At 33.9% G+C, this 14258-nt stretch overlaps 3 protein-coding genes across 4 annotated transcripts; 2 read left to right on the top strand and 1 right to left on the bottom strand.

Moving 5' to 3' along the window:
• The first annotated feature begins 782 nt into the window (after nucleotides 1-782).
• LOC108988242 (COBRA-like protein 1) lies at nucleotides 783-4673 on the top strand. Of its 2 annotated transcripts, XM_035684760.1 has the most exons (7): nucleotides 783-876; nucleotides 1585-1664; nucleotides 2212-2668; nucleotides 3114-3273; nucleotides 3364-3641; nucleotides 3925-4144; nucleotides 4508-4673. In XM_035684760.1, exons 1-7 carry the CDS (start codon nucleotides 783-785, stop codon nucleotides 4566-4568), a joined length of 1350 nt encoding a protein of 449 aa, XP_035540653.1. In that variant the 3' UTR covers nucleotides 4569-4673. The 2 variants fall into 2 exon arrangements, with proteins under 2 accessions (XP_035540653.1, XP_018816997.1); XM_018961452.2 differs by having other exon boundaries at nucleotides 3925-4509.
• An 84-nt stretch (nucleotides 4674-4757) lies between these two features.
• LOC108988243 (COBRA-like protein 4) lies at nucleotides 4758-7680 on the bottom strand. Its single transcript, XM_018961453.2, has 6 exons — nucleotides 7432-7680; nucleotides 7222-7301; nucleotides 6461-6917; nucleotides 5921-6068; nucleotides 5539-5816; nucleotides 4758-5262 (listed from the first exon to the last, which is right to left on the bottom strand). Exons 1-6 carry the CDS (start codon nucleotides 7481-7483, stop codon nucleotides 4979-4981), a joined length of 1299 nt encoding a protein of 432 aa, XP_018816998.1. The 5' UTR covers nucleotides 7484-7680; the 3' UTR covers nucleotides 4758-4978.
• A 4136-nt stretch (nucleotides 7681-11816) lies between these two features.
• Nucleotides 11817-12687, top strand: LOC108988065. The gene is made up of 3 exons (XM_018961166.2): nucleotides 11817-11927; nucleotides 12191-12279; nucleotides 12444-12687. Exons 1-3 carry the CDS (start codon nucleotides 11904-11906, stop codon nucleotides 12589-12591), a joined length of 261 nt encoding a protein of 86 aa, XP_018816711.1. The 5' UTR covers nucleotides 11817-11903; the 3' UTR covers nucleotides 12592-12687.
• Nucleotides 12688-14258: the final 1571 nt, after the last annotated feature.

The following is a 14258-nucleotide window of genomic DNA, read 5'->3' as shown; positions in this document are numbered from 1 at the left end:
AAAAATTAGTACCTTCGAACTTTGGTCCGAATGGAGTATTAGTCCCCCCTCCGCGTTGACGGAGTTGTTGGGGTTTGGGATACCCTACCCTGCTTAGTCAGGGTATGGGGCTTTGTAATCTCTGTCGTGGACAGAGAGGGTATTTTCTCTAAAGATTTAGATCTTTAGAGATTTACTGTCTGGACTAGACCATGTCAGTCACGAAAGTGTACTGGAGAGTCATTAACGATTGTAATTGATTTGTTTTTCAAATCAACTTTGTAAGTTCTCTCTTAATGAAGGTTGACACCTGTTTACTCAAAAAAAAATTATAATTTGATTTAAAAGATAAATTTTAAATTTTATAAATTAAATTATGCTACATAAATAGCATGTAGCATAGAAACTTTATAATAACATTTTTATTTTTCTGTTTAAATATACATATTTATATTTTAATATATGTGTATTTAAATAAAAGTTTAAAAATAAAAAATCTCATATTAGTATTTGGTATGTTGGTGTTTGATTCAGAGAATTATAAGTAGAATTTTTCAATTAATTATATTAAGATACTTTTCAATTTTTTTTTAACATTGTTATTGCAATGGGCTTAAAAGTCGGACTTGATTTTCTTGAACCGACTTGCTGAGTGAAGCAAATGCTGGCTTAGACCGCGTTCCGTCTTCCGTATTCTCTCGTATCTCGCTCTTCAGAGTTCAGTCTTCAATGGAAGAAAGCTTGTGGCGGTCAAGAAAATAGACATTCATTGAAACAGGAAGCTGAAAATCTTCGCCCGGAAAATGGGCTTTTGGTTGTCACCCATGATAGCTTTCCTCGCCAACTTCACCGTTGCGCTTTTGTTTCTGCTTTCTTGCACTTATTTCAATTCAACAGGTTGGCGTATTCTATTTCTTCTCCATTCTGTCATGCCAAATATGGTATCTTTGCCTGTTTATTGTTTCCATCCATGTATACTTTTTCAGCCTTTAATCACTTACAAAAAACAATAGTCTTGCCGTTAATGAAACTCCATTTCTTGGGGATGTGGATTATTATTGACTGATTGGAATAATATTTTCAGAATTTCCCAGGATTTGCTCATTGTATTAAATGACTGAGGAGCTGGTTTGTCCTTTAGTCATATTAAATTTCTAGTATTTATCATATTCTGCTACCATGTTTAGCTTGACGATGATCAAACCGGGCTATAATTCTTGATTTTCAGTATTTTCTAAAATCGTTTATATAAAACATGCTGCCTTATCGAATTTAGATTATGCTGTTCTTCATATAATCATTCAAGTCACCTTCTAAGTATAGAAAATGGTGCTACAACAATGATAATTCGGTGGAGTAAGTTGATTTAGCTGTTCAATTTTTTTTGTGAATGAAAATAGTAGATAGAAGTCTAATATATCTTTTAAGTTTCATTCCAAAATAGTTGCTGTTTAAATTCTTAGGCGTTTTTACTGCTTGAACAAGATTAAGAATTGCCTCTGTTTCGTAGTTTATCTTATACTTTTCTACATCTGATTCTCATTTTTTAAGAGTGACAATTCTCTCTCTTATTTATCATGTTTTGGCTGGTTTTTTCTTCTTCAGACGCCTATGATGCACTTGACCCACATGGAAATATCACAATCAAATGGGATATAATGAGTTGGACTCCTGATGGCTATGTTGTGAGTATTAGTTTGCTGATATGTATACTTTCTATAATGGAAACCAAGACCTAACAATGTATAATATCAACTGTTCATGCACATGGCTCAAGCTTTTAATCTAAACCTTTTGAGCAACAGAATTATTTTTCTGACATAAAAAAGGCAGAGTTATTTTTCTGTTTAGGTTTCTAATTTGCATCTTGATTAGAGTCATGAATGTTTGCTATGGCAGAAGTAATTCTAAACTCCCATTTTCAATTCAATGGCTGTCTACCATGTTTATCCAAAATGCAGCATCCAAGTTTTTGAGTTCTGTTGATTTTCAGAATCAGACTTTTTCCATCTGACTAAAACAGGGTAAAATTCTGAGTCGACTAGTTGAATTTTAGGAATTCCCTTAAAAATTATTGATTAAGGAAGCGGCCTTTGTTATATACAGTCACATGAAGTATTTCCGTGTTCAGCATCTTAAAATCATCTCTTTTGATTGCCAAAGCTGTACCAAAATTAAAAAGGATCAAATTCCCTTTGTGTTCTCTGATCAATGTTTCCATCAAATGGACAGGCAGTTGTCACAATGTACAACTTCCAGCAATACCGTCACATTCAAGCACCAGGGTGGTCACTGGGATGGACGTGGGCAAAGAAGGAGATAATATGGAGCATGAATGGAGGCCAAGCTACAGAGCAAGGGGATTGTTCTGGATTTAAAAACAGCTTCCCACATTGCTGTAAAAGGAATCCAACAATTGTGGATCTATTGCCGGGAACACCTTACAACCAGCAGATTGCAAATTGTTGCAAAGGGGGTGTACTCAATTCATGGGTGCAAGATCCAGCTCATGCGGCAGGGTCATTTCAGCTCAGTGTCGGTCGCACTGGAACCTCCAACAAAACAGTCAGAGTGCCTAAAAACTTCACTCTGCAAGCCCCAGGGCCTGGTTATACATGTGGACTTGTAAAAATTGTTAAACCAAGTAAATTCTTTACAGCAGATAAAAGGAGAGTCACCCAAGCTTTGAGTAAGTTACATAATAAGGATCACATCTATGAATGTTCCTTCTCAGTTTTAAGGACCAAGCCAGTACTGTGGTATTTTCGTTTTTACAACAGATGACAGAAATATAAATCTCTTGTGCCGGATTTCATCTACTTTCTTTCTGTGCATGTATATCCTAGTGGCCATGGGATACAGTAATCCTTTTATTTGTGTGGAAGGTTGTTTTCTAATATCTAATGTGTTATCTCCCTGAAAACTTATTTATCTATATTTATGTTAATTGTGTTTATATCTACATTTGAGAAAGAAAAATTGAATTGCTGGTGGTAGTAAATGGGTGGGGTGAGCTTGGTGTTATCTTAAGTGAAAATGCTACCAATAACTAGAAATATATCATGATTGAATAAATACCTTAAAATATCCTTACAGCTATATTTGGATTCAAACTCATCTCTCTTTCTTGGCAGTGACATGGAGTGTTACATGCACATATTCACAGTTTTTAGCTAAAAAAACTCCGACTTGCTGTGTCTCACTCTCATCCTTCTATAACGACACAATAGTACCGTGCCCTACATGTTCATGTGGCTGCCAAAGCGACATGGCTAAGCCAGGGAGCTGTGTTGAGTAAGTTCTTTTAGCCTGAACAGTTGAACTCTTCTCCCACCTTTGTGGATGATATGTTCCTCACATATTATTTTTCTGTGCATCTTACAGGGCAAATTCACCACATCTAGCTTCAGTTGTTTCAGGTTCTGGCAATAACAGCTATCTGCCTCTGGTTCAATGTACCAGTCATATGTGCCCAGTCCGAGTCCACTGGCATATTAAGCTTAACTACAAGGAATACTGGAGGGTGAAGATCACAGTTACAAATTTCAATCATGGGATGAACTACACAGATTGGAACCTAGTTTTTCAACACCCCAACTTTAACAATATGGCCCAGATTTTCAGCTTTAATTACAAGTCATTAAATCCTTATGGAGCAATAAGTAAGTGAGATCCAAACATGGAAATGCTCCAGCTTGCTCTTCATTCTTTTCTTTTTTTTTTTTTATCATCATTTTTTTTATGGGAAGGGGAGGGATTGGATAGTAATTCTATTTTTCTTGGGGCACATTATCTATTTTTTCTAAACTGGTATTTACTACTGTTAGGTATGAAGTGAATGGCAGTTTTTCATGACTTTTCATAATAGATTTGCATGTTTTCCTTCAATGAATACTGGAAGTTCAGAAAGGGTTTTAACTTTTAACATATTTTGCTTTCCAACAGATGACACTGCCATGCTATGGGGAATTAAGTTCTACAATGATTTGCTTATGCAAGCTGGCCCTCTGGGTAATGTTCAGTCAGAGATACTTCTTCGGAAAGATGCATCTTTCACCTTTGAGAAGGGTTGGGCTTTCCCTCGAAGGGTCTATTTCAATGGCGATAACTGTGTCATGCCACCTCCTGATGCCTATCCATGGTTGCCAAATGCTAGTTCCCGGAAGTACATCTCCTTGCTTACACTAATCATGACTTTCTTGTCAGCCTTGACATTCACAAATGCATATTTGTAAAGCTTATAATCTCCAGGTCACCTATATGAAATATTCTAAAGTTTTCAGAAGGATCATATTGACTCCAGCTCTCATGCATTTGGGCAATGACTTCAAGCAGCAGTTAAATTGAGTTTGTGTGCGCTATGATCTCAAGGGCTATTATTCTTTTGTATATTGCGTATGGATGGGTAAGTTCACTACCTTTTGTTACTTCTAGCTGCAGTAACTATCTTCACATACAAGTGAATGATGTTTTACGTGCAATATCCACAAGCATACTGTAATTGTAGTCCCAATAAGAACTATTCGAGGATATGGAACTGCTTTCGGATTATATCAATATTGCTTTTTGTCCTTATTCCTCTTTTTTGAACCTCTGAGCTTGTTGATTCAATTAAATCACATTCTGTGATGGATCAAATAGCCATTTTGCATGTAAATCAAATATCTTATTTATAAAGTACTACTGGAAACAATATTGAGCTTTTTTGCCCAGTAGAATGCTTACCTTTTAAATATCCCTGCTTAGTTTCCAAAAAACAATGAAAGAAAACAAAAACAAGAACAAAACGTAGGCGAAGACTTGTATATATCACAATGCAATATAGAAATCAAATTACAAATTCCATCCCGGAGTCTATTAAGTTTTTCTTTGCACAAGCTCCAGTTTGGTCCTTTTAAAATGTTGAATCTTTTAAACGTTTGCTCACTTTTGTCTGTGTCAAAGTATCCTTAGCTTCAAAATTTTAGATACTGAACATTTCCAGAGTCTAGGTGATCCATCACCAGAGAGATATCAACAGGAAAAGCAATGAACAAATCAATGTTGACAAAGCAAATAGGTTATTAGGGGAAGAACTTGGTAAAAATGGATATGTATCAGGTGGGGGCAGCATGCACTCATCGCCATTGAAGTAGACTTTGCGAGGAAATGCCCATCCCTGCTTCAAGGTGAAAGTGTTCTTGTCTTTTCGAAGAAGCAACTCCGACTGAATATTCCCTAATGGACCAGCTTCCATAAGTAAATCATTATAGAATTTCATGCCGTAAAACATACCCGTGTCATCTGCATACACAGGAAAAAGCCATGTTAATTAGACTATTGAGCGGTGCTGATCTTCGTTCTAAATTTTGTCATATCCAACCTTATATACTGGTTGACATGATCTAATATAAATTGTTTCATATGCCTTCCACTTAAATAGACAGCTGCTTTAAATGTGAAATCAGCAGTGAGTTGGGTATGACAAAATCTTGGATAAAAATAGTTTTTCTCTAGAATAGTATCACTATACAGACATTGAACCCTGTATATAACTAGCGTGACAGATGGAAATCTTACTTATAGACTCATAGGGAAGAAGAGGCTTGTAGTCAAAGCTGAAAACTTGTGTCACGTTATTAAGATTTGGATGCTGTACAACGAGACTCCAGAGTGTGTGATTCATCCTATAGTTGAAGTTTGTAATGGCAATCTTCACACGCCAATAGTCTTTATAGTTGAGCTTCACATGCCAGTGCACGCGGATGGGGCACATGTGGTGTGTGCACTGCAGCAGCGGAGAGTTGTCTTTCCTCGGCGTGTTTATTCCCTTCACTTGAAGAATTTTGGAGTTGCTCCTGTAAAAAAATAAATCATTCATAGAAAATTTTAGTCATCTTTGCATTCGCTACAACTTGTTGTATGTGTTGAATTCAAGATATGTTGAAAACAAAAGACTAACTTGACACAGTTGTGCTTGTTCTGGCAACCACAAGCACAAGTGGGGCAAGGAGTGATTGTTTCATTGTAGAAGGATGAGAAAGAAACACAACAGCTCGGGTTTTTCCTGGCAAGAAACTGCGAATAAGTGCAGGTCACGTTCCATGTCACTGCATAAAAAAGAGTAAATATGTCAGCCGTTCCTATAAAATCATAGAGACAGATTTAGGACTCAACAAAATAGATATATTGTATATGTTACACGAGTTCTTCTGGAGTAGTTTAAAAACTTGATTTAATGTGGGAAGGCTGTGAATAAAATATTAATGCAGTCTTCTCGAACTCCAACTCCATTTTATGTTGAATAAGGGTACAGATTCCAGAAACATATGAAAGTTTGGAATTAGTAATACAAAAGAGTTCGAGTTCCTGTTGCCTAATATAAACTGTTCTGCTACAAGTCTCTAATTTATTTCTAATTAGCAATCAAATGAAACAATGATGATATGATTAACCTTGGATTCTTATAAAATTTAGATAACTGAAGGGACGATACACTTACTGAGTGCCTGAGTCTTGCGGCGGCGGTCTGGTGTGAGAAAAATGGTGGAAGGCACAACCTTTGCCGGGCCGCAGGTGTACCCTGGCCCTGGACCTAACAGGGTGAAGTTCTTGGGAAGTTTCACAGTCTTGTTTGAAGTACCAGCTAGCCCCACGCTCACCTGGAAGGCTGAGACAGCAGCTGTTGGATCTTGGCCCCATGCTGCCACCACACCACCTTTGCAACAATTCGAGAATTGCTGGTTGTAAGGAACTCCAGGGAGAAGATCCACAATTGTGGGATTTTTCTTGCAACAATGAGGTACGTTGCCTTTGAACTTGGAGCAGTCTCCTTGTTCAGTGGCTTGAGCCCCCACCATGGACCATATCACTTCCTTCTTAGCCCATGACCATCCTAAGCTCCAGCCTGGGCTCATGATGTGGCGGTACATTTGGAAATTGTTCATTGTTACAACCGCCTGCCATATTATTTGGAGAAAAAACATAGTGATCCATTCCATTCTAAATCTTTTCAGTACATATATATATTTAAATATTACAAGATTGCCAATTTTGGCATAGGGAAAAAACCTCATGGAAAATATATGGACGGTTTCGATCATATTCTTGGCCATTGAAAATGTTTCTTTCGAGTTATATATAACTTGGTTTTCTCTTGGTTTACCAATTCAAGTTAGCCATGATAACTGGTAATTAGTGTAGTTAATTGGCAATGAGGCTTTCCACATTGATGAGAAGAGGATTTGTTAAAATTATACTCACCACATAGCCATCTGCGGTCCAAGACATGACATCCCACTTAAGCGTAATATTTCCATTTGGATCCAAGGGATCATATGCAACTACAATTACAAAACAGAAACATTAGGACTCAAAAAAGAGAAGCCAGTTCTTATAAAACCGAAAGCAAAACCTTAATAAAAAGAAGCCTGTAAATCCATTCTGGATCGAGGGAACCATGCATAAGCTTACCCGCATAAGAAAGCAATGCAAGGAAGAAGAAGGCTGAGACGATAAATCTCATAGTGTCAGAAACTCAGCTAATATTTCTGATATTGCAGATTTGTTTTGAGTCCAATGTCTGAAATGCTCAGGGCACTTATGCGTCGGTGGCCAAGTGAGATGGGTACCAGTTTGGTATGTATACAGGAGAGAATAACAGAGATCGTTGTAAAGGAAATGTCAGGTTCTAGAGATGGCTCACCTAATGGTGGTTAGTTACTTGTAAAAATTTTTCAAGTCGGTCTCGGTCGCTCCATCTTTATGAATTTTTCTTGTTGGCTTCCCATAACTTGAAGTAACGGCTAGGTTAGAGAACAGGCGGGAGACGCAAAGACATCCCAACGGTTCTGGACCCCTGCAGGTTGAAGTTGAAATGTGACAGGTAACGGGGTAGGTAGAGCAAGCTATGAATTTACCCCGATAACCCTGGTAATTTAAGGAACGAGACCATCTTTCTAGAAAGAACTAGTTATGCATGTAGAAATCTATGTGTATCATAGTCATTTTATGTCCACCATGGTCATTCTGGTCATGTTTGCTGGCAACTGTTGTCTGTCCCTTGCTTAGTACTCGTTTGTTGTTGCCGACTAGTTTCTGAGTCTTCCTTTGAAACCTAGCCATCATGTTCATGTTTTGAGTCAGAAGAAAGAGTTTGAAGCAAGCAAAACGTGTAAAAGGACAAGTGGCGAGTCGCTTTTCTGATAAAAAAAGGACATCCCCTCTGCATATATGTTCAACTGACTCGGATGCTTCAACAATAAAATTTCTCGAATACCTCCTTTTGAAGTCTTCGGCCACTCGGCGCCTGTAGCCCTGCCTTGCACTGCGTCCTGAACCTTTAATTAATAATGAGTTGTAATATTTATAACTTTAGCATTAATATATACAACAAGACTTTAGGATCGTTTGGCTGCAAAATTCAACTTAGATCAATTTAGTTTAATCTGATTTTAAGCTGAGTCTAACATTCAAATACTCAACTTTCAAATTACTAAACTCATTTCAATTCAAAACCTCCTTATATATGGAATTCATAACCTTTTTCAACTCAACACATTTTTATACATAGGATCCACAACTTTTTCAATTTCTCATAAATAATACTAAACTCAATCTTAACATTCAAATACATCTAAACTCATTTTAGATGGATTTCATATAACTCACTCTACCTACTCAATTTACTATTATTCATCAAGAACTCAGTTCAGCTCAATTCAACTCAATAAATAATCCCAAGTCTTATAGCTACATATCTAGGATTATATTACATCTCGTGCCAACCTATAATTTCGTTAATTTATATAATCATCATGCAATGACATATTGTCTCAAGGTTTAGAAGATTTGATCCTATTAAAGGAAGGCGCTAGGGGTGGGCAGCGGGGCTTCAGTGGTGATGGGTTGGTGGTGACCTTCAATTTCAAGTGAAAGATCTGTATGGTTTGAAGAAGACGAAATGCAAGTTGAGGGTTTTCAGGACTGAAGGGTGGCTTGACGAGGACGAAATGCAAGAAGAGGGTAGAGGATTTTTGAATCTATTAAATCATGCCACCTGAATGCCACATTAAGCGGGACGCTCAAGAGGGAAAGAAGAACGATAGAGCTAGCATTTTCCTTAAAGAAACCGAGCTTATGGGGCCTAATCTTTTACGAGTAATCAACTTACTTCTGTAATCTTTCTAAGTACAACTTAAGACAGTATATTTGTCCGTACTCCAAAGATCAAAATATTTTTGTAGGCATCTATTGATTTTTATCTTTTGCAAAGTGATTTGCACAGTGCACAGTGAGGCTTACTAATAAAGTATGGACGTTCCATCCTCTATTAAAAAAAATAAATAAATATATTAAAAAAAAAACACTTAAAAGAAAAACTTATCCGGTCGATCGGAGAAGCTTGTTAATGCTTAACTTCAAGTGATTGAAAGTCGAAGATCATCTGTATCACATTCAGCATTTACTCACGACAAGATTAAAGTTGTCGATCAAGATTCCCACCAAAAATATTATGTCAACAAAAAGGTTCATTAGAATTCTCAAAGTCTCCCAAGAATACATCAAATTTTTATATTTTAAAGTTTATGTCAGCAAGAGAGATAAATAACTGAAAAAATAAGTCTGCATACAATCGTAAAGTGTGTAACCACCACGTAATCGTTTTGAAAAAAAAATAAATCTTATAATATTTCTTGAATATTTAATATGTTAAAAAAATATATAGATATAATATTTATTGAATATTTAATATGTTAAAAGAGTTGATCTAAGAGTAATAATAAGTGTATGGGAAAATTGATTACTAAGGTCTAATTTGGTTACAAAGTTCAGAATAAGATGCAATATTTTGTTAAAAATTAAATAAAATATTATTATAATATTATTTTTATTTTAAAATTTAAAAAAATTCAATTATTTAGTATATTTTATATAAAAATTTAAATTTTTTTAATAATTATATAAAATATGATAAGATTAAATAGTTTAATTTTATATAACTAATCCAGCCCTTATATTTCCCAAATGCTAACATGTTAAAAAAAAAAAAAAAAAAAAGAATGGTGTCTGTGCGCATGTGTGGTTGGTGAGGATAGGGTGGGCACAGGATTCGTAGCACTTCAAACTCCTTGAAAAATAATATTTGTAAGCCTTTTTAATCAGGATACATTGAATTATTGAATTAAGTAAAAGTTAAATCTAATGAATATTTAATTATTAAAAAATAAAATATGTTCATATTGAATTAGTTAAATTTTTAATATTTAGAATTTAGTTACAATAAATTTTAAAAATTTTTTTAAATTTAAAAGTTACTGTACATATATATTTTATTAATTATTTTTCTCTCTATTTTTTTCTATCACATATTTTATCACAATTGATATATTAATATGAGTTAGTGATATATTAATATAATAAGAATATGATTATTAATTAATATATAATAGGTAGAACAGTAAAATATGATAAAATAAAATAAATTAATAATTAAAAAAATTAAATATTTTTGAAATTGTTAGTTATTCAATATTATATAATAAATAAATGTATAATCTAATGTGGAGATTTGATGTGAATAACTAAAACTAAATTTATTTTATATTATTTTATTATTATATAATGAAAAAATAGATATTCTAATGTAGAGATTTATGTGAATGAAATAACTAAAAGTTAAATTTTTTTTATATTTATAAAAAAATGTCCTTTAATTTTTACTAATCCAATGAGAGTGTTCTAATTGAAGTTAAAAATTAACAAATAACATTTGAATAATTATAAAGAGACGAAGAAAATTAAAAAAAAAAATGATGAATGGCATTTTTATTTTTATTTTTTCTTCCATCCTCGGCTAATTTAAGCTTGGAAAACGGGCCTGGAAAGATTGGGTTGGTAATTTGGTAGTTGCACCGGCCCATCCAGCACACAGCGGTCCGTTATCTATGTCTCCTTTTTATGAGCCCATGGACTATTAGCCCACTGCTGCACATTTAGCTTGGGAAGATGATGGGTTGGGTCTCACGGAAGGACGTGTTTGACCGTTGACTGACTATAGACTCATTCAACCTAGATTTAGATAAGCACCCGTTGAATTTTAGTTCGTTAAGTTTTGGATATCGACATTAGTTGAGGAGTTGGACCATTAAAATAAGAATAAACAAGAACATAGATTTAAATAAATAATAGTCAAATAAGAAGCAAAATTTATCAGTATTAATTCTAATAGATAAGAACAAGTCTTATTTCTATCATACTATAGTACTAATGTGATCATGTTTATTCAGTATTGTATGATATCTTTTTTTTAAAAAAAAATAAAGTTGTGATTTTAAATATTTTTTTATATTTAAATTTGAAACAGTACTACATGAATTAAATAAAGAAATTAAATCTAGGATACGAATATATATACTGTACAAAATGATAAGAGTACTTTTGACCCATAATATATGGCCATATATACTATATAGGGGCTGCTTTATATATATATATATATATATATATATATATATATATATATATATATTATATGATTGTCTTTCTTGGATGAGGCCAGCTGAGATTTTGAGGATGACGCGTATTTTTCTAAGAGGGTTTTAGTCAGGAAACTTCATTCCATTTTCATTACCATAAAAGAACGTATGGTAAATTTGAACGTGTTTTACGGAATTGGAACATTCCAGTCGTAGGTGTCAACGCTCTGAAATGGAAACTCCAAGGAAAACAAGAGGCTAAAGCCCCTGGTTTTGGAGTAAAAATTCAAACGTTAAACGGAAGCAGCCCACTGTAATGTACTTGGCTTTCCCACAAGGCCACACGGCCTATATATACATAATACACAAGCATGGTTCGACATCCTATTCAGTACTGTTTAATTGCTACAATTAATTCACGTACTTTTCCTGAAAAACACACACCTTTCTAAGAAAGAGATTTTCCTGATGGGGCGTTGGATGAAGCCAGAGGTAAGTAACCATGCCACGATGTCTATTGTCTTAATTATATCCATCCTTTTAGGTCGTCTGATCAACTTCGTCGCTATTCTTATCTTGGTTTGATGCACAATAAACTATTGCATGTACGAGATTGATGTCCTAAAGCCAACGACATATAGGGATATGAAAAGCTTATTTTTTATTTTTAGAGGAACATCAATTAGAATCTGGTAACATTTTATCGTTTTGGCGGCTTCTACAAATTAATATATATTTCTTATTTGTGGTTTCAGATATATCCACTTCTGGCCCCAATGGTGTTCGTTACTAGTTTGTGCGCCTTCCAGCTTGCAAGGAACATTCTCGGCAATCCCGATGTTAGGTACGTTATACGTACATCATATATACAAACTATAATTTAGCTACATTAATCTGTATTAAACACTCGAAATTTAAAGAGAGAACGTACGAACGAGTACTACTACTACTAGCTAGGCAGTTTTTAGTTTTTGGGCCTAACCATTTGGGGATGCATGGCATTTGCAGAGTTAATAAGAGTCACCGTCTTATGGGAGTGCTCGACAACAAAGATGAGGGTGAGAAGTACGCCGAGCATGGCTTCCGGAGGTTCCTTCGTAGCCGCCCGCCGGAGGTTATGCCTGCCATCAACCGCTTCTTCTCGGAAGATAAATGAGCTAGCACATATATAGATGAAAAGAATCCATCCATGGGAAAATGGGTCGGTTTTGTGTTTGATGATTGTTGTTTATATATGGTGCCTTTGCTGCGAGTGCTATTTGTTCTTGTTTCCTATTTGATTGGATTTATATCGGGAGTAACCGTGTCTACACAATACATTTTACAACAAATTTCATAAAATATATTTTAAAATAGATGTAATTTTATAAAATGTATTAATTTTATAAAATATTTTACAAAAATACCTTCTATTTTAAAAATATAATTATATATATAATTTGTTGTGAAAAGTAACGTGTATTTATAATTTTTCTTTAGTCCAGGGTCAACAACTCAAAACTTCCTTGTAGCGCTTGAGGGTTCAAAACTCAAATTGAATGTAACTCGTGATCCGGTTTGATTCGCATAGTCCGTTCATGTACGCGTTTCACCAGGAATTGTGAACAAGAAAATATTCATGCCCTTTTTAACGGTTGGCCAGGACTGGTTATCTTGCTTCTTTTTTTGTTCAGATTGTGTACATAAAACCAAATTAACCAATAACGTGACCATTTATATAAAATATATATTGCCTAGCACACAATTAACACGTCAGTAAAATTGGTCTTACAATATTAAAAAAATATTATTAATATAAATATAATAACTATATTATAATTATAATAGATACCACTTAAATCTCAAAGAATACGGTATTGTTCGCATTTAAAACTCACATTAACTCATCTCAACTTATTTCATCTCATCATTACAATTTTTCTAAATTCTCACACAAAATATAATAAACAATTCAACTTTTTTAAATATGAAAACAATTTTCTTAAATTTCTACATAAAATATAATAAATAATTCAATTTTTATTATATTATTCACAAATCATCTCAACTTATCTCAACTTTTAAATAATTCTATTTGCAGTACGTATTACCCCATCGCCAGTCCAACTTGGTGCATGAAGTCTCCTCATGATTTCTGATGTGGCAATATGAAATATGCCACGTCACTTCACGAATAATAAACATAAAAAATATAAAAGATAAAAATTTTATATGTAATTACTTTTGTATATTTTTTATACATTCTATTGATGTGATTGGTTACATCACTTTTTTAATATGAAATAACTATTTTGATCAATCATATCAATAAAATACATAAAAAGTACCTAAAATGTATGTAACAGAATTCTATAAATTATATATATCCACAGAGCTTTATATATATATATATATATATATATATATATATAGGGGTGATTAACGGTCCGGTCGGACCGAATGGACCGACCGTTTCGGTCCGGACCGGACCGGACCGAGACTTAGACCGGTCCGGTCCGGTCCATATTTTAGAGGATCGAAATCATTCGGTCCGGTCCACGGTCCACAGTTTTTTCGGGCTGGACCGGACCGAATGAAAAATTAAAAAATATATATATTTTTTATATATATTTTATATATAATAATTGTACAATTAACAATATAAATTTTTAAATATATTATTAATACTTGTTAATATTCTATAAATTAACAATATTTTATATATATCTTCATTTAACCTATCACTATTAACAATATAAAATTTTAAATATACTATTAACACTTGTTAATATTCTATGAATTAATAAATATATAATATCAATTAGTTAATTATATAGTAATTAT

The sequence above is a fragment of the Juglans regia genome, chromosome 1 (assembly GCF_001411555.2).
Source record: "Juglans regia cultivar Chandler chromosome 1, Walnut 2.0, whole genome shotgun sequence".
NCBI lineage: Eukaryota > Viridiplantae > Streptophyta > Magnoliopsida > Fagales > Juglandaceae > Juglans > Juglans regia.
Note: the sequence above shows the minus strand (reverse complement) of the source record. Positions and strands in the feature narration are given on the sequence as shown.